This window comes from Vombatus ursinus, unplaced genomic scaffold (assembly GCF_900497805.2).
Source record: "Vombatus ursinus unplaced genomic scaffold, bare-nosed wombat genome assembly UNPS02014814.1, whole genome shotgun sequence".
NCBI lineage: Eukaryota > Metazoa > Chordata > Mammalia > Diprotodontia > Vombatidae > Vombatus > Vombatus ursinus.
Genome location: NW_020954592.1, coordinates 10,431,580 through 10,458,494, shown reverse-complemented (window position 1 = coordinate 10,458,494; position 26,915 = coordinate 10,431,580). Strand labels below are relative to the sequence as shown.

Genomic DNA, 26,915 nt, shown 5'->3' with positions numbered 1-26,915 from the left:
CAGAGCCAGTGCTCTATCCACTGCACCACCTAGCTGCCCCCTAAAATGACCTTCTTAAACAAGTTGTTAACACTAAAAAATGGGAAATGGATAAAAGAATGGTCATTGTCTCATCACTTCACCATTTCTTATTTAACTGACAAATTAATTACCACAGCATGGAGACCAAAAGAGCCTAGAAACTTCTTTTTTCAGGAATCACCCCCTTTGTAAGTGGAGAAATACTGTGTTGTTGCTGTTCAGTTGTTTTCAGTGGTATCCAACTCCTTGTGTCCCCATTTGGGGTTTTCTTGGCAAAGATACTGGGGTGGTTTGCCATTTCCTTCTCCAGCTCATTTTGCAGATGAGGAAATTGAGGCAAACAGGGTAAAGTGACTTGCTCAGGGTCACACACCTTGTAAGTGTCTGAGACCAGATTTGAACCCATGAAGATGAGTCTTCCTGACTCCAGGCCTAGTGCTCTATCCACAGCTCCACCCAGCTGCTCTGTTGATGAGCTTACAAATGAATATACTTATAATTTAGCAAGACATTATGTTCTAAGACTATTATCCAGAATGGCTCTTTTCCCTTAAAAAGTTATCAAAATCTGGACTAGTTTGCCTCATCCCTTTTGGATAATACATCATCACAAAAACTTCTCTTACAACTCAAACCATTTGATGCCAGATCAAAGAGGGTTCATTATTGCAATTCTGGAGACTGAGCTAGCTCTTGAAGTCTTAGGGCCCTGAATCTGGACTTAGATAGTCCATAAAGGGCAGTTTAGTCTTAAATTAATCATACTATTATTGCTCTGAAGTCATCAATTACTTCTGCTTCTGTAGGATGTTAGGGGCAGCTAAATGGTGCAGTAGATAGAGTGCTGCACCTGGAGTCGGTGAGACCTGAGTTCAAATGTGACCTTAGACACTCACCAGCTGTGTGACCCTGGGCAAGTCACTTAACTTTGTTTCCTTGAGTTTCCTCATCTGTAAAGTAAACTGGAGAAGGAAATGGCACTCCAGTGTCTTTGTCAAGAAAACCCTAGATAGGGTCGAAGAATTGGACACAACTGAAAACAACCAAACAACCATAAGGTTTAAAATAACCATTTACTGCAGTTAGAATTTTTGTGGAGTAGGCCCAAATCCCAATGATAATCTGAGAACTGACCTGGCTCTGGTCTTTATGAGTCGGATAAACGCTGGATTTGTCCAGACTTTCATTCCTAGGTTAACATCTATTGTCTGAGAACATTGTAACTTCCCAGTACTAAGTAAGTATCCCTTTAACCATGAAAAATGCCCATGGCCATGACTGCCATTCAAAGCGTTCATAGGATGATAGCATCTAGATTTAGGACTGAAAGGGTCTTTAGAATTCATTGAATCCAGTCTTCTCATTTTACAGATGAAGAAACTGAGACCAAGAGAGGTTAAGTGGCTTGCCCAGGGCCACACAACTAAGTGTCTGAAGTAGGATCCAAAATCTGGGTCTTTCTGACAAGTTTATCACTCTGTCTACTATAGCATGATGTGAAAGCCATTATCCTCATTACTCCATCTGTAATCTTCATAGAAACTGATTCAGTGAATTTATAAATGATTGTTATTAACAAATTCACTCATTTAGCAAATGTGCACCTTTTAGAAGACAGACAACAGTTTTCTCATTAGCTGAGTTCTGCATGAAATCAATGATTTATGGTACCCTTTGGTTGGTATGTTCCAAAACAAAACAGTTACATTAAAGATGAATATTGTCTAAATGCCATGTGAGAACACAGTATGAATTATAAATCTGAGAAACAGAACTCTATTAAAGCCTGATATGAATGTTTTATCATCATTCATTTAATATTGTCTTGTATGTGTGCAAGATGACAAACCATTAATTTCCCTCATAATTGTGTGATTTGTTTTAGCCTTTTATTGAACTAAGCATTAAAAACTTTAAAGGTCAGTAAGAGCAAATTACAATAGCATCATTCAAAACTTGTTTGTGTCCATTTGAAATTTTAAAAAATTAATTTATTATTGTAATAGGTATTCTGGAAACAAAATCAGTGGCTCAGAGGCATATATAGAGACCCACTGACAAAAAAAAAAAGGGACAGCTAGATGACTTAGTAGATAGAACGCTGGTCCTGGACTCAGAAAAACCTGAGTTCAAATCCAGCCTCAGACACTAGTTGTGTGACCCTGGCCAAGTCACTTAACCCTGTTTGCCTCAGTTTCCACATCTGTAAAATGAGCTGGATAAGGAAATGGCAGGCCACTCTGGTGTCTGCCAAGAAACCCCCAAATGGGTTCATGGAGAGTAGAACACAACTAAAATGACTCAACAACCACAACAATTGAAAAAAAGCACCCAAGCCTCACTCAAAATTGTATTGCCAAAAGGGCCTATAAAATGAATTGTTTTGCCTCCATCCTGTTTTAAAACTCCGTATTGTGGTGGTCTCAGATACTCAAGACACTCTGTTTAGGGCTTGTGGAACAGAAAGATCTTAAATTATTTGGAATTAATCAATCAGCTGTAGGAGATACTTGGCACTATGTCTGGGTACTTTGGGAGACATGAAAAATGTCTAAGAAACGATCCTACCTGCAGGAAGCCCATAAAGCAGCTGGGGGAGAGGGATGAGGCATACACTGATCAGTATATGAAACAATAAATGAAACTTGTCTTCTTGCTTTCATAGCCTTTTCAGTAAATACAAAATAAGTGTTTGTTTAATTCCAGATAAATATTTATGACTAAAACCAATTTTACACCATCTACCTACTCATTTTCACTGTTTGATTAAGTAGTCTCAGTTCCCAGATGGTAGAATTTTAAACTTTGAGCTAGCTGATCAAAAAGCTAAGATCCCATTTTAAACTTTTTACCAGAGAAGACTAGTTAGAGAATAGAATGATGGGTTTAAGGAGAAAGGAAAGAAAACAACAGTAACAACAAAAGCCGTAGCCTAGTAAAATATGAACTTCTCCCCATGGCCACTGTTTTGTTTTTGTCTTTAGAGGTCCAACACCTAGGACCTAGCTCAATTCCTTGCTGTTTGTTGAATTTAAGGGAAAATCTAATTTCGTTACATGAAGTGATAGATAGTTTAAAGTTAAGATTGTGAAGACATGAAACCTAGGCAATTTGCTAAATTTGCAAGAGGATGGCAAACCAAACACAAATCTCCAGACAGTCCAGTCATTTCTCAAATTAAACATTTTTTGTTATATTCTCCTGTTTGAAATGAAAATGGGGAAGAAAAAAAGAAATCATGTAAATTGAGAAAATGTCAAAAGGAGTCGAAGATTATATTTGTAAACTTTTTACCAATTACTACAAAATGCATGGGTTAGAACAGTGGTCTTCAAGTTCTTTTGATTGTGAACCCCATTAGCACCTTTATTTATTAACAAATTATGTACACGTTTTGCTGTGCTACTGATTATATACATCAAAATATTCACACAAAAATAAAAGTTATAAAAGGATGAGATAAAGATGAAATAACATTTGATCTGAGAATCAGCCACTAGAGTTTATTGAGTTAGATAGTGCCATGGTTAAACCTATACTAAAGAAAATTTAATTTGGCAGCTATGTGGAGAGTGGATTGCATGGCAAAAATGAACATTATATAGTTACTTTTATTGATTTTATTCATGAAAACTCTGGAATTATTTTATTTGAACTAAATTATAGAAACATGTAAATGTAATATATAAATGTAAATATATAAAATATATAAAATGTAACAATATAAATATCAATATAAAAATGTAAACATATAAATATAAATAGAAACATATAAACAAATAAACATATGAATGAAGAATAACCAAAAAGATTTCTAAATTCATTCTGTTGCCTGATCTCCTTGCAATTTGTTTTCTTCATTAGTTTGAACTATGGACGTAGGCATTCATTGAAGGGAAATAGAAGTTACTCAGTAAAATATTTCTTATTAACTGCATTAATTTAAAAGCTTATTGCTAAATTATAAAAAAAAATCATGGCCCTTCCAAAGGAAAGATGTAAGAAAACATCTCCACTCACTCCTTTGGGAAAAGGGTAGGTTCGTAAGTGTACAACATTGCATATGTTTTCATTCTTTTTCAATGTATTATTGATTGGTTTGCTGATTTTTCACTTTTTTTTTTAAAGAAATCTTTGATATATGGGATGGCTCTCAGGAAGGATGGAGGGGAGGGATATAGAGAGAAATTTAGGCAACATTTGTAGTTACAAAAGCTAACAATAACATTTTATTTTTTAGAAAATACGTAATTTATAAGCTTATCTGTCTAGGTCTAGATAAATACTATAACTTCCATATTCCCAGTAAGGAAAATATTTTTATAAATAGTTTTCAGATAACTAAAAGAGGATCTGATGATTGATGAACAAGAAATGCTCTTTTCTAAGTAATAAATTCCACGCTTGTAAACTATACAGTGTTTTTGGAGACACATAACAAATAGAGCTCATTTTGAATTATAGTATAAAAAATGTAAGGTAATTTGTCTGAACCCCGGCTATGCAAGGTAACCTATTTTCATTTAACTTTAATTAATTCCCTTCCATTTGGACCATTGTAACAAGCAGTGGTCAATACTAAGTCTTCAAAAATGATTAGCCTTTTAAAAAATGATGATGGTAGTGTAAGATTATTTTTCAAATGTTTTCATACAGAGTTCCTGACTAAGATTAACTTAATTTCCATTTTCTTTCTATCTGTGTAATTTGGAAGTACTAACATTTTGCTCTGGCTTAGTCCTCAGAGTTTGCTTCCCACTATATAATGTAAGGGATTGACTTTTTTCCACCACCAGTGTTGGAAAGAAAATACTTCAGAATATTTCTGATATTTAAATCCTAACTTTGAACACATTTTTATCAAAGCATTACACATTTTAGTCGTTCCCTATTTGGTAGCCAAAAAGTTCCAGACATAAGCCTGATTATAATTTAATCCTGCTGTTATTGAATTAGGAACCTGAAAGAAGCCACTTCTTCTTAATAGCCGGGGAACCAATTAAGGAACCGATTGTGCAACATGGTAAGCCAACAATGATAGTGCTTTTCTTGATTGGTTTTCTTCTTTCCTTTTTTCCTTTTGACAATAGTGAATGTATGTTATTACTGCAGAGAATGACAGGATTACATCCTATCCCCTCTAGAGTTCTGAGGACCTTGTTCTGCTTCTTAACATAGAAAGGAAAGATTACAGTGTTGACTCCTGCTGTTCATTCATTATTCACTCAGCAAGTATTTATTGGTTATCTACTATGTTTAGGGCATTGTGATGTAATATAAAGAAGACATGTTTCCTATGAGGAGCTTACAAGCTAGCATGTATTTAAACACCATTTCCTTCTCTTTGTAACTCAAAATTTAAAAAGAGATTTTAGTAATATCCTTGTAGAGTATTATACTTCCCAGTGAAAAATAGCTGTTGTAAGTTTCCTAAAAATTTCCAAGTCAGAATCATTTCCTCTTCCTCTGACTCCATAACTAACTTGAGGGAGAGCATTTAACTATACTTTTTATTTTGTAACATTTTGTCCATTTGCCCTGTAGAGGCAAGGACTACTTAGTTTTGAATAACATACACTGAATCGGTTTCATAAAATGATAAAGTTTTGGATAAAGTTTTATTATGATTACTAAAATAGAAATACATGTGCAAACATTAAATTCATTTTTTCATTTTTTTTAGCTTTTTATCATCATATATTTTCTCTGATAGTGGTAGTACAGCTGTTGTTATGTGGAATGGTTTCAGGGTTGTAGAAGTATCATTAGTAAGAGATAGGATAGTATTAGAGAGAGAACCAAAAAGGAGTGGGGGGAGGGGTATTTGGGATTAAACTTCTCAAGTATTCTCAAGTAGGTCAATCACATCTGTTCCAGTCATGAAAAAATGACTGTATTAAGTGACAAGTAGCCCCAACACTCATGAGCTCACTCCTGTGACACATTCTTTTGGCCTAGAGGAGATGGAGAAAGTATTTTTTTTTTACTTACCCTTTCAGCAGTCTTATGAAGCCTATGCACCCATTCTCAGAATAATGTTTTTAAATATATAAAAGAAAATACAAAGGATTACAAAGGAAGTGAATTACATTGAAATACAACTATGTTCAAAAAATTTTAAACAAAGTTCACAGACCTCAGATTAAAAATCTTTGCTGCAAAATGATAACTCTGGGTATGCCAGCACACATAAAGTATTGAGTATTGAGACAATCAGATAAATTAGATATTTTGTTTGAAACTTCCAGATAAGTGAAGCAAAGGATTATTCTCTTTTAAGAGCTATGCTTGCAGCTGTCCCAATCCTTCACTTAACTTTACAGGGATGAAGATAGTCACAAACTGGGAGCTGTTGTTGTCCTTCCAGTCATGTTCTATCCTCCATGACCTCATTTGGGTTTTCTTGGCAAAATTACTAGAGTGGTCCTTCTCCAGCTCATTTTACAGATGAGGAAACTAAGGCAAACGAGGTTAAATGACTTGCCCACGGTCATTTAGTTAGTAAGTGTCTGAGACTAGATTTGAGCTCAAGGTGAATTATCCAGACTCCAAGCCTGGAGCTCCATCCACTGCGCCACCTAGCTGCCTCTCTCAGAGTAGCGCTTCATTACTAAATGAATTGGGGTGAGGGAGAGAAGGAGACAAATATCCCATTTTCTGAGAAGAGCTATGAAAGACTTCTTTCTGCAGGTTCAGATAAGCTTGATTTCTGACATGAATTAGAAATCCAGTGGAATTTTATTTATTTATTTTTTTTAGGATTAGCCCAGAAGTATTTATTATCAGTGAAATACTGCTAGTTTGCACAAGTTAATTAGAACTTAGTTAATTAGAAGTTGGCATTGGTTGGTTGGCATTATGGATAACGAATGGATGGAGTGCTGGACTTGGAGTTGGGAAAATCTGAAACCTAACTATGTGACCATGGGCAAGTCATTTAACATCTCTGAGCCTGTTTCCTCAGCTGTAAAATGAGGACAATATTTGCAAAGCACTAAGAACAATGCCTGGCACATAGTAGGTGCTTAATATATGCATATTCCTTTCCATTCTACTTGCAGTATCAATCTCACAGGATTGGTGTAAGGCTCAAATTGAGCCGGATGTGAGTCTGGAAGACTTGAGTTCAAATCCAGCCTCAGATACTCTAACAAACAGCACCAGTGTCACAGGGTTTTTGTCAAAATTAAATAAGATAACATGTAAAGTGATTTGCAAACCTAAAACATCTTAAAAATCTATAAACCTTAAATATATGTGTTATCATTATTGTGTGTAAGTTATTATTAATCTGTTCTTCTATTATGCCATTATTATTCTATTCTATTAATCTATTATTAATGTATGTAAAATACTATTTAAATGTCCATTATTATTATTGATATTATTGTGCCCTATCTCTTGGCTTGAGGAGCTTTTAATGCACACAATAGGAGCTAAGGGCTGCCCCCACTCTTCCCCCACTTTTCTGTTACACAAAAATTACAGAATCTCTGCTCATTGTGAGTGAAAGGTGATGTTTTCTATTGTTCTTGTATGACTGCCTGACATAATTTTGTTATAGGTCCATTTGTGATGAATACAGAAGCAGAGATTTCTCAAGCTATCATTGATTTCAGAAGTGGCAAGAATGGATTTGAAAGAGCCAGAACTTGGAAATCCAAGATAGGAAACTAGTGAAAAAATAACAAAACTAGGTCTAGCTAATTACCAGATTGTTTCCATTTGTATTTAACGTTGGATGAACGTTAAAAAACCCAAATATGTACCAATACTTTTTTTTAAGATTACACATTGAAGTATGATAAATGTATTTAGTTTTATTATATAGAAACATGTGGAAAGAGATTTCTGATATATACAAATAAATGTTGCTTCTATTTAAAAAAATAAAAAGGAAAGTGTCTTATTTTGACCTAAGAACCCTAGACTTCTGTTGGAGGGAGGGAAGAAGAGAGGGCAGGACGAGGGGGTAAATGACATAGGACAACCAGATTCAGTTTCTTTCTTTTGAGGACCTATTAAGTAAATCCTGTGTCCCAGGCTGTAAACGGGTGTCCTGGGTACTTTCTGGAGCAATGTTAGCTATTCTGCTACGGAACTCATCCAAGCCTAGACTGAAGTTTCATGTTACAGGTTATCTACTTTAAAATAAGAGTCATCCAGAGTGTTTCAGTGAGTTTGAAAACTGCCACGCTATTGGTAGGAGCATAATAGGATTACAGCCAAGACTTCACTGCATTTTCTGCCAAAGTCTATATCAGATTGAAGACACATGCTTCTTCTGCAGGCTTCCATGAAGGCTGTGAAAAAAGTTTTAATACCAAGTTGGATTGCTGCATTCGGCAACTCAAAATATTGGCTGTTGGAATACATTCTTTAGAAGGAGCTATATTGTGGAGAACGACACATGCCTGATTTTGAAATCTTTTGGACATAAAATGGATTGGGGGGGACTTTGCATTTTCAGGTGGGAAGAATTTTTTTTTTTTTACTTCAGGAACTTCACAGTTAATTTTGAGAGTTTAAGAACATAAAATTTTTTTTCCTCTCCTAATTCCTCCCCTACAAGATCACTTCATCAAATACTTTGAGTAGTCGTGTCAGTTACATTGAATTTGCTTGCCAATGCGTGTTTGCTTTTTCAATTGGAAAATTGGAGAGTCTAGAGAAAACATTTTGAAAACTTTCTTTCTGCAAGAGAAATGAATTTTGAAACAGATTCCTCTGGCTGTGAGACACCAGCTTCTTAATAATCTGTGGACATTTAAAAAAAAATCAGAATGTACACACAGTGGGCAATTGTGAATATTTTCATGGTCTCCTATCTGCATCTCCTGCAAGGATCTAATTATCAGCATGGACCTGTGAAGGTAGGTGAGCTATATTTATGAATTGGACAAGTGGAAAAATAATTTTCAAGGGAGAAAAAAACCTGTGCTTTCTTGGCTTATCTTAATGCGATTATGTCCTGTGCTTCTCCCCAACTATACACTTACCTTGTATTAACTTGTTACTCAAAAATGCGTACATATAGAGCAGTGCTTGCGTGTGTTTATTACAATTTCTGCCTTTTTTTAGGGGGAAAAACTTTTGAGATTAATTTCTTAAGAACAAAATATTAATCTCAAATCAAAAAGGAGAATAAATTTATGAAAAGATTTGTCTAGCGGCACTGTGACCAAATATCAGCTTTTAAAAATCTTCTCCAGGGAATTTGCCTCCCTTCATTTGTGGAGTGTTCTGGGGATGGCAAAGTGTTTTACGTGAAACACTTGTTTACTTTTATACTACAAATAATTTTGCTAAGTTGTTAATCTGGCACTTTTTAAACAGCAAAAATTGCTTCTTTGTTCCTTGTATTGTTGTTTGTTTTTTCAAGAAATTCAAGATTATGCTGTTTGAGATAAAAGCATGTGATAAATGTTGGTTAAAAAAAAATCAACATGTTTATTTTTGTTACTGCAACTGCCAAGGAAGCATCATATTTACAGACTTTTTTGCAGATGATGCTTTTGCTTTTTCAATTTAGAAATAAGAGGCAAAAAAGTCCAGCAAAAATCAAGAGCAGTCGCTTGATTTAGAAACATGCTATTAATTATGATGACCAAGCTGGAAAGAAGTGAAGAAAAATGTAACTTGCCTTCTCCTCCTCCTTACTCTTTGTGGTGGGGTTGCGGGGTGGGCTATGGGTGTGAAATACTGAATACACTGTCAGACATGGTTGATATGTTGGTTTTGATGCACTGCCCCCCCCCCTTTTTTTAACCTTTATTGCAAGGGATGGTTCACTGGGTAGGAGAGGAAAAAGGGAAATATTCAGAAAAGGAAGAGGCAGAAAGACAAAAGATATCAATACAAATGAAAAAGAATAAATGTTATCAATTAACTGGAGTATCATTACAAGACCACGGTAGCATGATGTATTTGGAGTCAGAGAACCCATGTTTGAATTTCTGAAGAAAGTAAGTATGATTTTTTTTCAGACTACAGCAATTTGAAGTCATCGCCATCTCAGCATCTGCTCATCACTATTAGGAACATTATTAACTTTTCTTGATTTTAAAAATTGTATACACTAGAGTCAGGAAGACCTGAATTCAATTCTGGCTTTAGATACATAATCCAGTTTGCCTCAGTTTCCTCATCTGTAAAATGAGCTGGAGAAGGAAATGGCAAACCACTCTAGTATCTTTGCCATGAAACCCCCATGGGGTCATGAAGAGTTGGACACAAATGAAATGACTAAACAACAGTAGAAGCAGCAGCATACACGACTAGTCAAGGAAGACTCCTTTTCCTGAGTTCAAGTCAGACCTCAGACTCTTACTAGCTGTGTGACCCTGGGCAAGTCACTTAACTCTGTTTGCCTCAGTTTTCTCATCTGTAAAATGAGTTGGAGAAGGAAATGGCAAACCACTCCCAGTATTTTTGCCACGAAAACCAAAAGGGGTCAAGAAGAGTTGGAATAAACAACAATAATATAAATAAGTGTTCTTTTCTCAAATCTTTAGAAGTTAACAGTGTATTGAATAACAAATGCATGAATGAAAAAAATCATATTGTAATTCAATTTTGTCATCATCCATATTGATTTCTTATCAACTTCAGTATCTGATATCAGTGTTGGGCAGAGTCTAGATAAAGGCTTTTGGAATATTAGAAGCATCAGAGAGACTCTGAAGGATGGGAAATAAACTATATTCCTTAGATCACTTTTGTTTCTTAATGAACTAAAATCCCATAAATTGCTTGGATTCTTGAGAGGGTCTTAAATCAGTCCATGTTTTCATTCACTTTTTGGAATGTCATTTCATGGGGTGGCCGTAGTGGAAGTTCCAGACTTACAGGGCATGCATTTCAATTTCATTAAAACACCTGGGATTTTTGAAGGGGGGAAAAACACTGAATGGTTATGCCAGAAATAGAATTTAAGTGTTCACTGTTTAAATGACATCTTTCTAGTATTAAGGAAATGATGACATAAAGTTGAGAATTGAGTCGATCCTAGTGTTGTCATGGAATGTGTCCCCAACACCTAGTATTGTGCCTGGCACACAGTAAGCATTAATAAATACTTTTTAATGAATGGTTGCAGTGATGTTTCAGTATGGTCAGAAATTATCTCTCACAATCCTACAAGAACACAGGGCTTACATCCATTTCTCCACTTTTTTTTCAAAGAAAAAATATGAGGAAAATGCTTTAATTTTATCCTTAATTTTTGGAAAGAAAATTAAGCTTAATGAATATAAGGTACTAAGAATTTAGTGATTTGAAATAACGTCCGCATGATTTATACATTTCAATTTTGGTCTCAATTTATTAATCAAAGTGGAAATTTATTTAATCCAACAGCTACTTCTAAGATGCTCATTAACAGTAGACCCATAAAAATGACTTCCTAGTCATCCTACATCTAACCTCAGGGAGGTGGCCTAGTGGATAGAGTCCTGGGCCTGTAGTCGGGAAAATCCGAGTTCAAATTCAGACTTAGCCTAGCTGTGTCACCCTGGGCAAGACTCCTTGTGCCTCAGTTTCTTCAACTGTAAAATGGGGATAATAATAGCATCTACCTCCCAAGGTTATTGTGAGGATCAAATGAGATAATTGTAAACTGCTTAGCACAGTGCCTGACACTTGGTAAGTGCTAAATAGCTTAGCTATCATTAGTACATGCAATGATGATGGTACTTTAGTTGTGTGGCATAGTAGAAAGGGACTTAGATTTGGAATCAGACGATGCAGATTCAGGTCTCGGCCCTGCTATTTACCATCTGTAAAATGAGGGAGCCAGCTTTGGAGGCTTCTAAGATTCCAACTATCTCTAAATCCATGATCAACCTTATGACTTCAGTTTCTCTGGGTTGCTTTCCTTCTTTGCAAAGTGAAAGGAGTGGAGAACCTGTGGCCTCCAGGCCCCGTGTGGGGCCTTCTAGGTCCTTAGGTGAGGCCTTTTGACTGAGTCAAGTTTTACAGAACAAATCCTTTTTTTAAGGGGATTTGCTTTTCCAAGTTTGGGTTCAGTCAAAGGCCTCTAGGACCGCAGGTTCCCCATCCCTGGACTAGCTCATGTCTACAACCCCTTCCAGCTCTACATCCTTTGCTATCTATCTCTAGGGCATCTGGTTCCAACTTTATTTTCTTTTAAGGTTGTTAACTTTATCAGCCGTGAAGAGCTCTGCTTGCTGCTTTATATGCGTCCACACAAAACATTACCACCCTCTTTGCCCAGGGCTGCACCGTTGGGTGAGGTCCTTGAGAGCAGGGACTCTTTTAGACTTTCTTTGTATCTGCGGGGCTTAACCCAGGGCTCAGTAGACACTTAATAAATACTTGGCTGACTTATTATGGAGAGAAGCTGAAGGATCAGGCAAAGCAACAAGCGTTTATTAAGCACTTACTGTATGCCAGGCACTTCGTAAAGTTGTTGCTGTTGTTGGTCTTTCCTTAGCAAAAGACTCCAATAACTTAGAATATGAATATAACCAAATATCAGCAAAACAATAAAAGATGGGTTGTATTGTTGTTCAGTCGTTTTTCAATCATGTTTGACTCTTTGTGACCCCATTTGAGGTTTTCTTGGCAAACATACTGGAGTGGGTTGCCATTTCCTTCTCCAGCTCATTTTACAGATGAGGAAACTGAGGCAAATAGTGTTAAGAGTCTTGCCTAGGGACACACAGCTAGTAAATGTCTGAAGCCAGATTTGACTGACTCCAGGCTTGGCACTCTATGCACTGTACCACCTAGCTGCTCCTTGCTTTTAAAGAGTTTACACTCTAATGGAGGAAGACATACAAAAGAGAGTTAAAAAGTTGTGTGGGGGTTGGGAAAAGCTAAGAAGGGTACCCACCTTGAAGTCTGGAAAGTCAACAGCAGAGCTGGGAAGAGAATGAAGTTTTGCCACCCTCGGACCCTCCCCAAAGTAGAAGCACAAGGAGGCACTCACCAATGAGAGAAGAAGGTGGGCAGGGCAGAGGGATGTTCCAGGGTGAGGAGACTCCGGATACTGATGGAAATTCCAGGTTGGGACAGCAGCTAAGACATGGTGGCAAAGTCCAGCAAGTCAGAAGATCTTAGAGAGAAATAAAGATTGAACAGCCTGAGCCAAAATGTTGGATCCTGCTCTTATATGCTATCCCTACCAACTCCTAGAAGAAAAAAACATTGTGATTTGAATGAATAATAAAAAAAAAACCCAAAAACCCAACCCCAATAACTAGAAGTACGTAAAAAGGGTTAAAACTGAGATTTTTTTTTTAAAGCTAATTGGGGCTTTTTTCAAAAAGTATCAATTCACAAAGTGGGGATAGGGATGGTGAGGGAGAAGCCCGGAGTGAATTTCTCTCTCTTCCTGCCCCATTCCCTATCAGTAATGAAGTTTTGTAGAAATGCAAAAATGCAGAAAGCATGACCAGAGTTGAGCTGGCCAGAGGAGCCGGCCCAGGAGACCCAACCAAGGGAGCAGCATGAGTATATCACAGGAAGAGAAAAGATATTGGAACCCTACAGTACTGGAGGATATGTATGCAAGTTTCTCCAGCAGAGGCACTGTTGAACTTGGCCAGTGGTTACTATAAAGACAAGAAAGTGCACATCATGATCAAACATGAACAAGATGGAGTAAAGATAGATGGGACGACAGTACATTTAAGTGGTTTTAGAACTGGTTGCCTGACTGCACCCAAAAGAATATTGACTAACAGACCAAGATCGGTTTGAAGAGTGTTTGCTAGCAGAATGCCCCAAGGCTTCATCCTTAGCTCTGTTCCTTTCAAGATTTTAACAATAACTTAGATTAAGACGTAGATAACGTGCCTCTCAAACTTAGCTTTTACTTAATTGACTACCATAATTCAAACACCACCGCCTAGATGTTTGGCTTCTTTTTGTTAGTATGTTATTCAAATTTGTCAAAGTTTCTGACAGCATAGTATAATGGTGAGTACACTATGGGTGTTGAATGAAGGCTTACAAAATGACTGACAATGTATAGTGTGTTGGGCTAGGGAGAGCAATATTTCCAAATCCCTGGCAACCCAATTCTATGCATTGCCCTAGCCATTTCTGACAGAGTTTGTCTACTCTTTCTTCCTTTGCCTATTCTTGGATTCTTTGTTATCTTCTCTCTCCTTTGTCTTTACCCAGCCATGCAAGATTTAAGTGTTGGGTGAGGAGGGAATTTATGCTTAAGGCTGTGCTCTGAAAAAACAATAGAATCTTGTATGGAGTTTAAATCATTTAGATTCTAGAGGAGACTGTACTAATTCCAAGATCCAGCAGAACCTTAGGAAATGGGACCCTTTCTCCTGCAAGCACCACATAATTCCCCTGGCAAGTCACTTAACCTATGTTTGCCTTAATCCACTGGAGAAGGAAATGCCAAACCACTTCAACATCTTTGCCAAGAAAACTCCATGGCCACTATGGTCCACAGGGTAATGAAAAGTCAGACACAAATGAACAACAACAACTTCCCTATACCAGCTAAATCATAGAACCGGCCCCCTAATTTACTCACACAGTCATGTCTTCCCTCTTTCCTAATGGCATAGCCTCTTCTCTCCCTTTAAGTCCCACTTTAATTGTGTGTAACAAAGTAATTGACCATCACAAAACAAGGACACAGCAACATCAATGCTTCCTGAATTTCACTTGACACTCACTGACATTTTTCAAATTGGAAAATGTCATTCTTTTTAGCACATGCTGCACCTGTCCTTTAATCCTTTAGTAATTGGTCAAGAGGCAAAATTAATCAAATTCAATGACCTTACCTGTCACTAGACTGAATTCTCATAAGAAAAGAAAGAAGGAACCTCTCACTGGTATCCTATATGTACCTCATAATCTTAGTAGGAAATATAACATCTGATTACAAAAGTGCTATTTAAGCAAATTTGCTGTCATGCAACAAACATGAGGGACAGTGAAGGTGATCCAATAGCCACTTGTTTGAAAGAAAGCCAAAAGCTAATTTAAATTAGCTCACAGTCCAATACATTTTAACTACTAAAATACTGCTTTGTGTTTGAATAAATATTTGACCAATGCTGATAGCTCTACCCTCACAGTTTGCTAGTTCAGCATTCTATTTTCTTTCATGTTTTTGTTTTAAATAAGTTTTTATTAATTTTTTTTAATATCATCACCATTTCCCCCAGTATCCCTCCCATAATCCTCTTAGAGAGTCATTCCATATATCAAATAGTATTTTCAAAGAAAAAAAAGAAAAAGAGGAGACAATCAGCACTGATCAACACATTTAAAAGTCTGAAAATATATTCAATGAACAATATTTGTGGACCTCCTACTTCTACAAAAGTATGAGTGTCTACTCATTCTTTTAAGCAATGCTTATTTTTTATAATTTTGCAAATTCCCTTTTGATTTTTGTTATGATTATTCTTTCTGTTTACATTTGTTGTATTTGCTGTGTATATTGTTTTCTGGTTCTACTTACTTCACTCTGCATCGGTCCATGGAGATCTTCCCATGCTTCTCTATATTCATCTCATTTATCATTTCTTATAGTATGGTTAATGTTCCAGGACATTCATTTACCACAATTTGCATACCCATTCCTCAATCAATGGACATTTACTTTGTTTACAATTCTTTGATATCATAAAAAGTGCAGCTATAAATATTTTGGTATATATGAGGAGTTTCTTTTTAATGGCCTTCTTCAGGTATAAAAATTTGAGTTGTCATCCTGCCAGGTGTTGTTGACTCTATATACTACCACTGTCTCTATGTATTTGTAACTCCTAGATGATATTTCTAATCCCCCTAATTATTAATGCTTTCCTAAATAAAATTGTCTTCCATTTCCTCTGTATATATCTTGTATTTATGTTGTCTCCCTATTTGGATGCCATACAGCCAGATCATGATTACTTTGAGGCAAATTTTTTAGTCCATTATGGCAAAGTTCCGCATTGGGACCTCAGGGCCAAATTGGCTAGCCCAGGTATATCTCAGGAGCTAAGAATGGTTTTTATGTTTTTAAATAGAACAAAACTTTATTTTAAAATGTAAAAGCCATTCTTACCTCATGGACCATGTAAAAACAGGCAGTATCCGGAGGATTGTTATTTGCTGACCCTTCACTGTACTATGCTGACTTTCACCATTTAGCTATCTAATATCTTTTAACAATAATTTAAAATATTTTATGTATGTGTAGTACCCATGCCTCTGCTAAAGCCCTGCTTCAATTCCTTTTCAATACATAAAGGTGACTCTAGATTTTTGAAACTGAGACCAGTAAAGCTTGACTTCTCCTACCAAGCCAGAAGGGCTGAGAATGCAATCCTGGCAATGGGTTGTGTCAAATAAAGACCTAATTAGTTATAAGGAGGCTTATCGCCAGAAGGTTGGCCAATAGTGGATGACAGTTTTTTGGCCACATCCTACTAATGTAAGGAAGTGTTGAGTTCTTTAGTGGAGTTAGTACCAATGGAATCACAGGTTCTTAAGCATAAATATAGTACCCTTGTGAAAAATATCCAATAGTCATAATGGTTTTGGGCAATATAGGCAAAATACATATAGGAATCAATCTAGATTTTTTCCTTGTAGTTTTCAGCTATATTTCCATTATTTATCTACCAGTTTTTCCTTGAACTCATAGTTAGGATATTTCATTATAGGTGAGGAGAACAAAATCAAGTCTATTAATTCCCCATCATGGTTGCCTAGATCTATATGTTCATTAAACTACAGACATATACTATACTGGGGTATTCATGACAACTAAGGGTATTCTTAAGAAGAATAGGTTTTTGCCATCTGGGATTTGGCACACCATATAACCAGCTGAGATGTGGAGGGATTTTCCTCTTCAAGTCATCTGTCATTGAGGCAGATGAGGAGCAGAGAAAAATACCTACATCTGGCTCAAAGATTCATTTTAAAGCTGATGCATGATTGATGAGACTTTTCCTTTGACATTGCGTACAATACAACCACAACGGAGAAACAGTATGCAAGAGAAATCACAATTCTAGGAAAGTGATTGTGAGAGAGGTTAGTTAGTGTAAATTCAGGCAATGGCTCTGACTAAGAATTACAGACACAGCTACTGAAGACCATAGGACTCAAGGACTCAGGGGTTCTTTACCAGGGGCCCATAAACTTTTTTTAAAGAAATACATTGATAAACATTTCAATATATTTTTGTTTCCTTCATAATCCTATGTACTTTATTTTATATATTTCCAAAAGTTAGTCCAAGAAGGTGTCTATAGGCTTTACCAGACTGCCAGAGGTGTCCATGAAAAGAGGTAAACTTTCTTAACAATTAAATATCCAAAATGGGAATGGTCTACTTGTGAGGCAGTGATTTTCTCCACAATGGAGGTCTTTGCATTGAATGACTACTCGTAGATACAGTTTGGAGAAACACATTCTTTGATGTCCCATCCAGCTCTGGGATTCTACACACTTAGAGAACAGAGTGGCCCAAGGCATGTCTCCTACTAGATCTTCTGCATTGAACATCTCCTTTCTTTATCCTGATTTCAGCAGTACCCTAGCCCCTGCTTAAAATCTAAATCTATATCTGCTTCACTATCCCAGAGACTAAAACATAAACAAAGGTTAAGACCTACCGAGCTAGATCTCTTCAATCACTTCTTTTTTTTTTTTTTTTTAGGCAATTGGGGTTAAGTGACTTTCCCAGGGTCACACAGCTAGTAAGTGTCAAGTGTTTGGTCTGAGGCCGGATTTGAACTCAGGTCCTCCTGACTTCAGGGCCGGTGCTCTATCCACTCACCTAGCTGCCCCTTCAATCACTTTTAGATCTAGAACTGCACATCTATGATTTATGATCTTACAACAACAGAAGGAGTTGAGAGATAGAAATTTCTATTTGCAACTGACCATTTTATCCCTGCTCATTTTATAGATGAGGATACTGAGGCCTAAGGAGGTTGTGATTTGCCTAAGGTCACCCAGGTAAGTTAGCATTAGAAGAAGGGTTCATTTTAACATTTAATTTATATAAATTAAAATATGCTATACCTTACAGTGATTTAACAGAAGTCAGTAACTTTTAAAAATGAAGAAACTCTCATTTTACCATTCTGGGCCTTGGGATCCCCATTTTTAAAATGAAGGGTGGGGCACTGTGGGAGTAGGTAATTTTCAAAATTGTTTCCCACTCTAAATTCAATGATTCTACTTAATCATTGCTTTTTACTCCCAGTTGGGATGACCAAGGGAGGAAGGGAACATAGTGATTACATGCAAAGATATAAGAAGTCTCCAATTAAATTGCTCAAGGTATTTTCTCGCCTAGGGCTCCAACCAATACAAATCAATCAATAAACATTTATTAAGAGCCTACTATGTGCCAGTCATTATGCTGCATACTGGGGACACAAAAAGAGACAAAGGACAGCCCCTGCCCTCAAGGAGCTTACAATCTAATGGGAGCTGTGTTCCTCTGATTTGAAAAGAGAGAAGGGCTCTGTCCCATCAAGAGGAAGCATGGTATAGTGCAGAGAGTGCTAGATTTGGCATCAAATGAAATGTGTTCAAATCACGACTTACTATCTGTGTAACCTTGGTCAAGTCAAGCTCTGTGGCCTCAATTTCCTTATCCTTAAAGTGAGGTGCTAGCACTAGAGGTCCTCTTCTAAGTCTGAGACCTAGAGATAGCCACCAGTTCTGCAGTCCACACAAGAATGCTGGGGAGAAAGATGAAGCAAATTCCAGTGAAAACTGGCAGTGTCTTGGGCCCAGATTTTGAAGATGCAGGGTCTTCCTCTGTCTTCCCTGGTTTGGGAAGAGATGGAAAGAAGGAAAATGAGTACTGTACTAAAGCAATAACACTGGCTAGACAATTTTGGTCTCTTCAAAATAGATCAGGAATTTCTCATTGATAGGAAAAGAAATCATTCTCATTGGATTGAGGAGGGGATTGGGAAATGTGAAGGATAAAAAAAGACAGAAGGAGATCTTGATCCTCTATCTTCCTCCATGGCTAAACATACGGCAAAATATCAGGTAATAGGGTCTCCCTATCTAGAGCAGCTATGTGATGGAAATCATCATCATCATTATTAATTATAACAATAACATTAAATAGAGACTGGGCCTATGGTTCCATTCATATTGAGGACTTCAGACTGCCAATGCAGTTCCACCTTCTCCAGAATATGTAATCTTAGAGAATAAATTTCTTGCTTGGGTTCACAAAACCATTACCTGTCAGAGACAGGACTTGAACCCAGATCTTCCTGGATTTGAGACTAACTATCTATGCAGTGCACTGTTACCCCACAACATGGGCAATATGTTCCAGGGATGTGCTTACTGGAGTCAGCTCATACAGGCTCGTAGATTGTTAAATTTTCAGTAAACGTTTGCATTTATACCTAAGAAATCTGCAAATACTACAAATCAGGACTTGATTTATTGTTTCGTTGATTGTCCTGACTTGGAAAAGGGATAGAGAAAATGTTACTAATGCAGACTATACTTAAAAGTTATGTCCTTCTTTTTGGAGAGCTTGCTATACGACAGTTATCAGCTACCAATAACACTAAATATAAAGGAATAATAGCAAGGTAGCAACTTGTCCCTTAACCATTTCCCAGAGCCCTTTCTATATGAATCCCATCAAAAAAGAAGACACTAAGATAATAACAACAATAATGATAACTCATGTTTGTGTGAGGTCTTAAGGTTTACAACACACTTTATTGACAACAACCTGTGAGAAAGACAACCTTATTTTCCAGATGAGGAAACTTGAGCTTAGAAGATGTTAAATAGTTTGCCCAAGGTCACATAGCGAAATAACAGTTTCTCCTTGTTGACCATCTGAGAAAACTGGAATAGTAGGCTTTAGAAGAGAAGAAAATCAGGTTTACTTGTTCAGCATGGAACTTCAGATTCCTCTTCATCAGTAAATAAATAGTAAAAGAGAAACATTTCATTAAAATGCCACATTATTGGATATGCTATTTTTATAAAGAAAATAAAATTGACTTTTGGGACATTCGAGTTGTTCTGACATTGTCCAAACAGTTCAATTAAGCTTATAAGAATGATTTTTATCTTAATGAATAACACTTTAGGCAGTCATTTGGCTTTTAGAAAGGATTCTCTTTTCTTCACTGGCTGATTGGAGCCCTAATAACTACTGTACATTTCAGAGAAAAATCACTATCACATTGAAAACTCTACATCAGAAATGGTTTTAAATCATTGTTTAGCTCTGATTTTCTATCGGGGGGAGCGGGGAAGGCCTTTGTGTACTTTTAGAAGCTTTGCTGTAACCCTTGCTCCATCCTGTCGTAAGATAAGTAAGAGTAAGAATGAGGGATTCTCACTCTCCCTGACCTACTTCATTAATCTCGAAAAAGAACTAAATAAAATAACTCTGAATAAAATAAATAATAAATAAAATAAAATAAAAGAACTCTAAAAAGACAAGATGGACCTAGAACTGCTAGGAACTTCAGAAGCCACTGAGATGAACCTTCTTATTTTAGAGAAGGGGAATTTGAGGCACATTTTTATTAGTGACTCAGCCAAGGTCACATAAGCATTGAATATCAGAGGTGAATTTGAACCCAGATCCTTGGACTCCCAGGCCAGGACCCTTTCTGGGGAAGCACACCAAGAAAAAAAGAAACCCAGAAGAGTTCCTTACTTTACCATCATTTCTTTTGTCTCATTATTTAGACTAATCCTAGAAGGTATTTGGAGTAGAGTTCACCATTGCAGATGTCACTGGGGAAAGTGAGCTTAAAATCAGTGAAAACGAGAAATTTCATTGTGATTACCAGGAGCATATATTAGTCATAATCAAAGGTCTTAACATGCTCTGTTTATAAATACCAGAGAGAGGGAGGGCCCTGTGAGTGGGGGATTAGCAATAGCTTTGTGGAGCACACAAAGTGTTCAGCTTTGTTCAGCTGCTTCTAGAAACAAATGAACTGGTACTTGTGGGTGCTCTGCCCGAAGGAATGTGAATTTTGATTGCTGAAACCTCACAAGATATCTTGGGGTTTAGGGTCTAGATTTCTTTTTAAGGACCTTAAACTCAAATCACTCTGGCTGTCCTTGATTGGTCAACACTAGGTCCCAGCCCAAGCCTCACTTGGTCATTGTTGGGTTCTGATGGCTCAGAGTAGATTGTTAAATTGTAGATTGTTAAATTTCTCATTGATTAATGTTAATGGCAATTGTTTCTGTTTTGGCCAGAAACACTGAGGATCTTCTCCTCCCAGATTTTTTTTTTGACTAGGTGAAAGAGGCCATTCTTTGCCTCATTTCTTACCTAGCCATAATCGTTGAATGGGCTTTGCCTCAGACAAACTGTGACCTGGGAAAGACCTTAGCTTAAAAGGGCCAAAGTCTCCCATGCCATTTCCAGTAGTCCTGATCTATATCTTACCACTGGATCCAGATGGCTCCAGAGGAGAGAGTGAGGCTGATGACTGTGCACAGCCCTGCCTCACTTAAATTCACTTGCAATCCATGACATCACCTTCCTGATGTCATTGGTCCTCTTTGAGGACAAACAACAAACAAGTGAGGCAACATGACTAATTTGGAAATATGTTTTGTATAATTGCGCATGTATAACTTATATCAAATTGCTTACCATCTTAGGGAGGAGAGGGAGGAAGGGATTTGGAACTCAAAATTTTAAAAAATGAATGCTAAAAATTATTTTTACATGCAATTGGGAAAAAAATTAAAATATTATCAAGAAAGAAAGGAAGAGAGAGAGAGAGAGAAATATAAGTGAGGGATTCCATGAGACAAAAGTGAGAAGGGAATGAATTATAGGCAGGGATTATGTCCATTGCAAAATTATAAGAAATGTAGTACCATGTGTGAGAAATACAGAGGAGAGTTTTGACTGAATTATTGAGTGCAGGAAGGGAAGTAATATAGAATGAGGTTTGAAAGATAGGTTGAGGTCCACTTATGAAGGGCTATAAAAGTTAAATGAAGAGTTTATATCTTATTCTAGAGGCAATAGGGAGCCAGTGAATACAGGAGACTGACATGGTCAGACCTGCACTTAAGGAAAATAGCTTCCCATAACTTCTGTATATACTTTGTATTTCCTTATCTGTCTACGTATTGTATCTTCCACACCCATACCCCGCAGCAGCAGACAAGCTCTTTAATGGAAGAGATGATTCATTTTTTTGGTCTTTGTACCACCTTGCATATAAGGCACTTTTGATAAGTTTTTTTTTCTTGGACTGTGTTAACTCACACAAAATTGGGACATATAGCTAACTCACTGGATGATAGAATCAGAACCCAAAATGATCTTGACAAGCTTCAAGACAGATAAATTTAAGTCTTGCACTGAGGTTCAAAAAAATCTGTATGCATGTCCAAGCTGTATGTATAGTCATAGGGCAGCTGGGTGGTGCAATTGGTATACTGCTGAATCTGGAGTCGGGAAAACTCGTCTTCATAAGTTCAAATCCAACCTCAGACACTTAATAGCTGTGTGACCCTGGACAAGTCACTTAACCCTGTTTGCCTCAGTTTCCTCATCTATAAAATGAGTTAGAGAAGGAAATAGCAAACTCCTGCATTATCTTTGCCAAGAAAACCCAAAATAGGGGTCACAAAGAGTCAGACAGGACTGAAAAATGACTCAACAAAACAACAAAAAAAACACCTTACATAAAATGGGTTCTTTTAATTGTTTTTTTTTCTTGAACTATATCGACTCACACAGGTTAGAACACAAAGTTAAGACATATGGGTAACTCACTGGATGACAGAATTAGACTCCAAAAAGATCTCAACAGGCTTTAAGAGTGACAAGTATAAAGACTTACACTGAGGTTTAAAAAACTCTACTGGACAAATACAAAATGGGGGAGATAGCTGGATAGCAGCTCATATGAGAAGGTATCTGGGAGTTCTGCTGGTCTGTAAGTTCAATATGAGTCATTAGTGTGATACAGCAGCCAGGAAAGTGATTGCAATCTTAGGCTGAATTAAGGTAGGCATATTGTCTAGGAAAATGGAAGTGGTAATCCTGATGTGATTTGTTAGGTTACGTGTGATATATTGAGTTCAGCTAAGAGCACCATGTTTTAGGAAAGGCAGTGATAAACTGGAGAAAGCCCAGAGGAGGGCAACCAGGATGCTGAAAAGTCTCAGACTCATGTCACATTAGGATCACTTGAATGGGACTAGTGATGTAAAGTCTGAAAATGGGAAGACTTAAAGGGCAAATTAGACCTGTCTTAAAGTATTAGAAAGACTGTCAGATGAATGAATGGATGGATGAATGAACCAAAAAGCATTTATTAAATATTTATAAGTGTTAGAGATGGCAGATGTTGAAGACAGACCTGTTTGTGGGTGGTCACTGGGAGCATTTCAATGCATTCAAAGCATTCTCAAAACAGGAGAAACTTGGTGTTTCCATTGAGTGTGAAACCCCATGAGAAAAATGAAATATAATGATGATGAAATTGGAAGAGAACGCTATGGGGTGGAGGAAAGACAAAACTGTTTATATTGAAACAATCTATTTCCCCAAGCCCACTGCAAAGGGAGATGACTGCCTTTTGTGTGATTAAACAACACCCACAAGAAGAACCTTATGCTCCCTGGACACTTTTGCAAGACCCTTACAGAAATCTGGGGAAATGGAAAAGAGGTGTGACTGCCATGTCTCATCCAGGTGATCAGAAAGTGTCCAGTTTTGGATTATCATGAATTATTGTCCCCTATCACCGGCATCTCCACTGTACTTCTTTCCCTCACCTAAATAAACAAGTGCTAAAAAAAGGAGTTTCACCATTATTCTGTTTAGCCTATACCTTTGAGGAAGGCAACATTCAGATGTGGTATGTGAAGCATTACCAGCTTATCAAATAATTGAGTAATATAGTCTCTGAATAAGAGGCTTCTAATATTAATAAAACCTCTAGAAGTTCAAGGGAAGAATTCAGCTTCCCTGTTTTCCCTTTGTACACCAGGGGAAGGTGTTTGTTTGTTTGTTTGTTTGTTTTTAATGGTGTAAGGCCAAAGGTGAGATCCTCCCTCGCATGATATCTCCCAAAGGGCCACAGAAATAAAAGGTTTCAGACAACAAAAAGTGCCACATGAGGACATGTATGCCTCTAGCTAAGGCCTCTTAGATGTCCTACCTGAGAAAGTGTTCAAGGAAGAAAGCTGTTAGCTGATCTCCCTGTTTTCATTAGCCTGGTGGAAAAAAAAGTGACCCTTAAATATTTAGACAGTTGGGTTACATAAACTAATTTTCTCAGAGGGGTGACATGACTTGGTCTTCACCTCCTTCATTCTTTTTCACTCAGGGCATTTCCATTGCCTCTTCATTGCAAATGAAGAGCTGTGGAGTTCCAGTGTAAATTGCAAGCAGAGAGAAGTGTACAAAGAGGGAATTCGGTCAAGAATTAAAAAAAAAAACAAAAACACTCACAGGTCCATTAAAATCCTGTACCTAAATGATCATGTATTAGTTAATCACTCAAATATTTATTCATTGCCATTCATTGCATGTGAGGAAGCACAGGGCAAAAGCATTAAACTAACATTTATATAGTACTTTAAGATTTGCAAGTACTTTTCAAAGTTATTTTATTTGAGCCTTACAACAACTCTGTGAAACAGGTGTTATTATTATCATCCATATTTCAGAGATGAGGAAACTGGGGCTCAGTGAGTTTGAATGACTTACCCAGGGTCACTTCGCTATGTAAGTATGGATTCAAACTTGTGTCTTTCTGACCTGATAGAGAGCACTCTATCCACTATCTTTGCTATTTTCTATTTGTATGACCTCACTTGACCTCCCTGGAACTCACTTTTCTTATCTGAAAAATGAGGCGGCTGAACTAGATGACCTCTAATGTCCCTTTTAACTCTAGATCCTTTCTATGATTGAGCCACTGTGCTATATTTAAAAGAGGTAGGAGATATAGTTTCTCCCTTCAAGAATATGCAACCAAGGAGGAACAAAAATAAATATCCAGAAACCAACAGTGAATAGTAGAATATGGCATATTGTCATGTCAAATTAAGGGTAATGTAGAAATTTAGAAAAAGGAAATGTGGGTATGGGTGGCAGAAGAGGATTCTGAGAGGAAATAAAGGTTGATTGGGCCCCAAAGGATGGGTAGGATTTGGATAGCGGTTGGAAGAGTGGCGGATATTCCAATCAAGAGACAAGAGCATTTTGTGCTCAGGAGGCATGACTTAAACACAACGACTAATCAGAGAACAAAAGAAGGCAAGATGTAATCATGTGCAAGGTTGTACAGCATGGTCCATGTTTCTGAAAGAAGACAAGATTCTTGAAATACTTAAGCTAACATAGAATTTGCCTTTCTTTAATTACCTAACTTGGTTTAGCAAGGAACCCAGATTTTTCCAAGCTACTGCCACCAATATAATGAATAGAACAAACCTGCTTTTCTTGAAATGAATCTTCAGAACAAACACCACAAAATATTCCAGTGTGTTAACCTTTCTTGCCTGGGCAGAAGGTTAATATACACTTTAATCTTATCTGCAATTCAGGTCTGTTACTTGCAAGGAAAAATCCATGGGATGAGTAATTATACTTTTTGCTTTAGAAAATCAGATGAACATGAGCACTTACCAAGAATGCCCTGAACCTATTCCTACATATTCTCCTTATCTTTAAATACCCACTCACTCCTCTTCTCTTGAGAAGACTATTAGCATTCTCCCTGGGGTCCTTACATTTCTCCAAATTCTCTGGCATTCTAAATTCTGAGTTCTCACAGATGTTGGATAATGCTGTGCCTTGAACATAGTAACTGTTTAATAAGATGAATTAATTTTTGCTATATACCATTTTAGTGAATTGTATCCCAATGAACCATACAGTGAGATTTCCTCTTTAAATAGAAGCATGTATTAGTTCTGAAAAAGGTGAGGAGAGAGAGGAAAGTAACAAAATTAACTCCAATTATCAGCAATTTTTGGAGATGTTTATCTGAAGCAAAACAATCACCACAATAAGGAGGCAGAAAGAACCAAGAAAGTACCTCATTAGCCAACTAGAGAGACATTCAAGCAAGAGCAGCACTGATTTAGAATACTGTCTCTCTGGCCAATATCACATAGAGGATTATGGAAGATGACAAGTAGAATCATATCACAAAACAGCAAAACTAAGTTCAATGGAACACAAGCCTGCAGAAAAGTTGGTATGAGGGGCAGGTAGATGGTGCAATGGATAGAGCTCTGGCCTTGGAGTCAGGAGGACCTCAGTTCAAATTCGTCCTTGGACACATAACACTCACTAGCTGTGTGACCCTGAGCAAATCACTTAACCCCACTGCCTCATCAAAAAGAAAGGAAAAGAAAAGAAAAGGAAAGAAAAGTTGGTATGAGACTAAACTAAGCCAGATTGCTGTGAGGCAATTTGTAGAGGAAATCAGAAGGAAGACAACAAATATCACTGCCTCTATAGCAATTGATATTTGATATCTATATCAAAATATACATATATATATCATCATCATCATCATCACCAATGACAAGAATAGAACCAACATACTGGACTCAACTGCCTTATGTATGGACAACTAGGGAGTGTGGTGGATAAAGCTCTATGCCTGGAGTCAGGAAGACTATCTTTGTGAATTCAAATCTGGCCTCAGACATTAGCTGTGTGACTCTGGGTAAGTCACTTAACTCTGTTTGCTTCAGTTTCCTCATCTATAAAATGAGCCGGAGAAAGAAGTGGCAAACCACTTCAGTATCTTTGCCCAGAAAACCCCAAATGAGCTCACATAGAGTCAGACATGACTGAAAACGATTGAACAACAAAAACCTCATGTATTTGGTGAAGAAGTGGTGGGGACATACATCTAAATGAAGTTGGGATA

General features: G+C 37.1%; 2 protein-coding genes across 5 annotated transcripts in view; both read left to right on the top strand.

Moving 5' to 3' along the window:
* PIR (pirin) overlaps positions 1-7,879 on the top strand; it is a 111,958-nt gene extending 104,079 nt beyond the window's left edge. For 2 of the 3 annotated variants that reach the window (XM_027835373.1, XM_027835372.1), the window contains exons 9-10: positions 4,978-5,044; positions 7,586-7,879. In XM_027835373.1, coding sequence (XP_027691174.1) covers positions 4,978-5,044; positions 7,586-7,698 — 180 coding nt within the window. In that variant the 3' untranslated portion in view covers positions 7,699-7,879. The remainder of the gene's footprint in view (positions 1-4,977; positions 5,045-7,585) is intronic. The other variant, XM_027835374.1, reaches the window with a different exon arrangement.
* A 625-nt stretch (positions 7,880-8,504) lies between these two features.
* The window catches only part of VEGFD (vascular endothelial growth factor D), a 64,954-nt gene continuing 46,543 nt past the window's right edge, over positions 8,505-26,915 (top strand). For both annotated transcript variants that reach the window (XM_027835403.1, XM_027835402.1), the window contains exon 1: positions 8,505-8,894. In XM_027835403.1, coding sequence (XP_027691204.1) covers positions 8,805-8,894 — 90 coding nt within the window. In that variant the 5' untranslated portion in view covers positions 8,505-8,804. The remainder of the gene's footprint in view (positions 8,895-26,915) is intronic.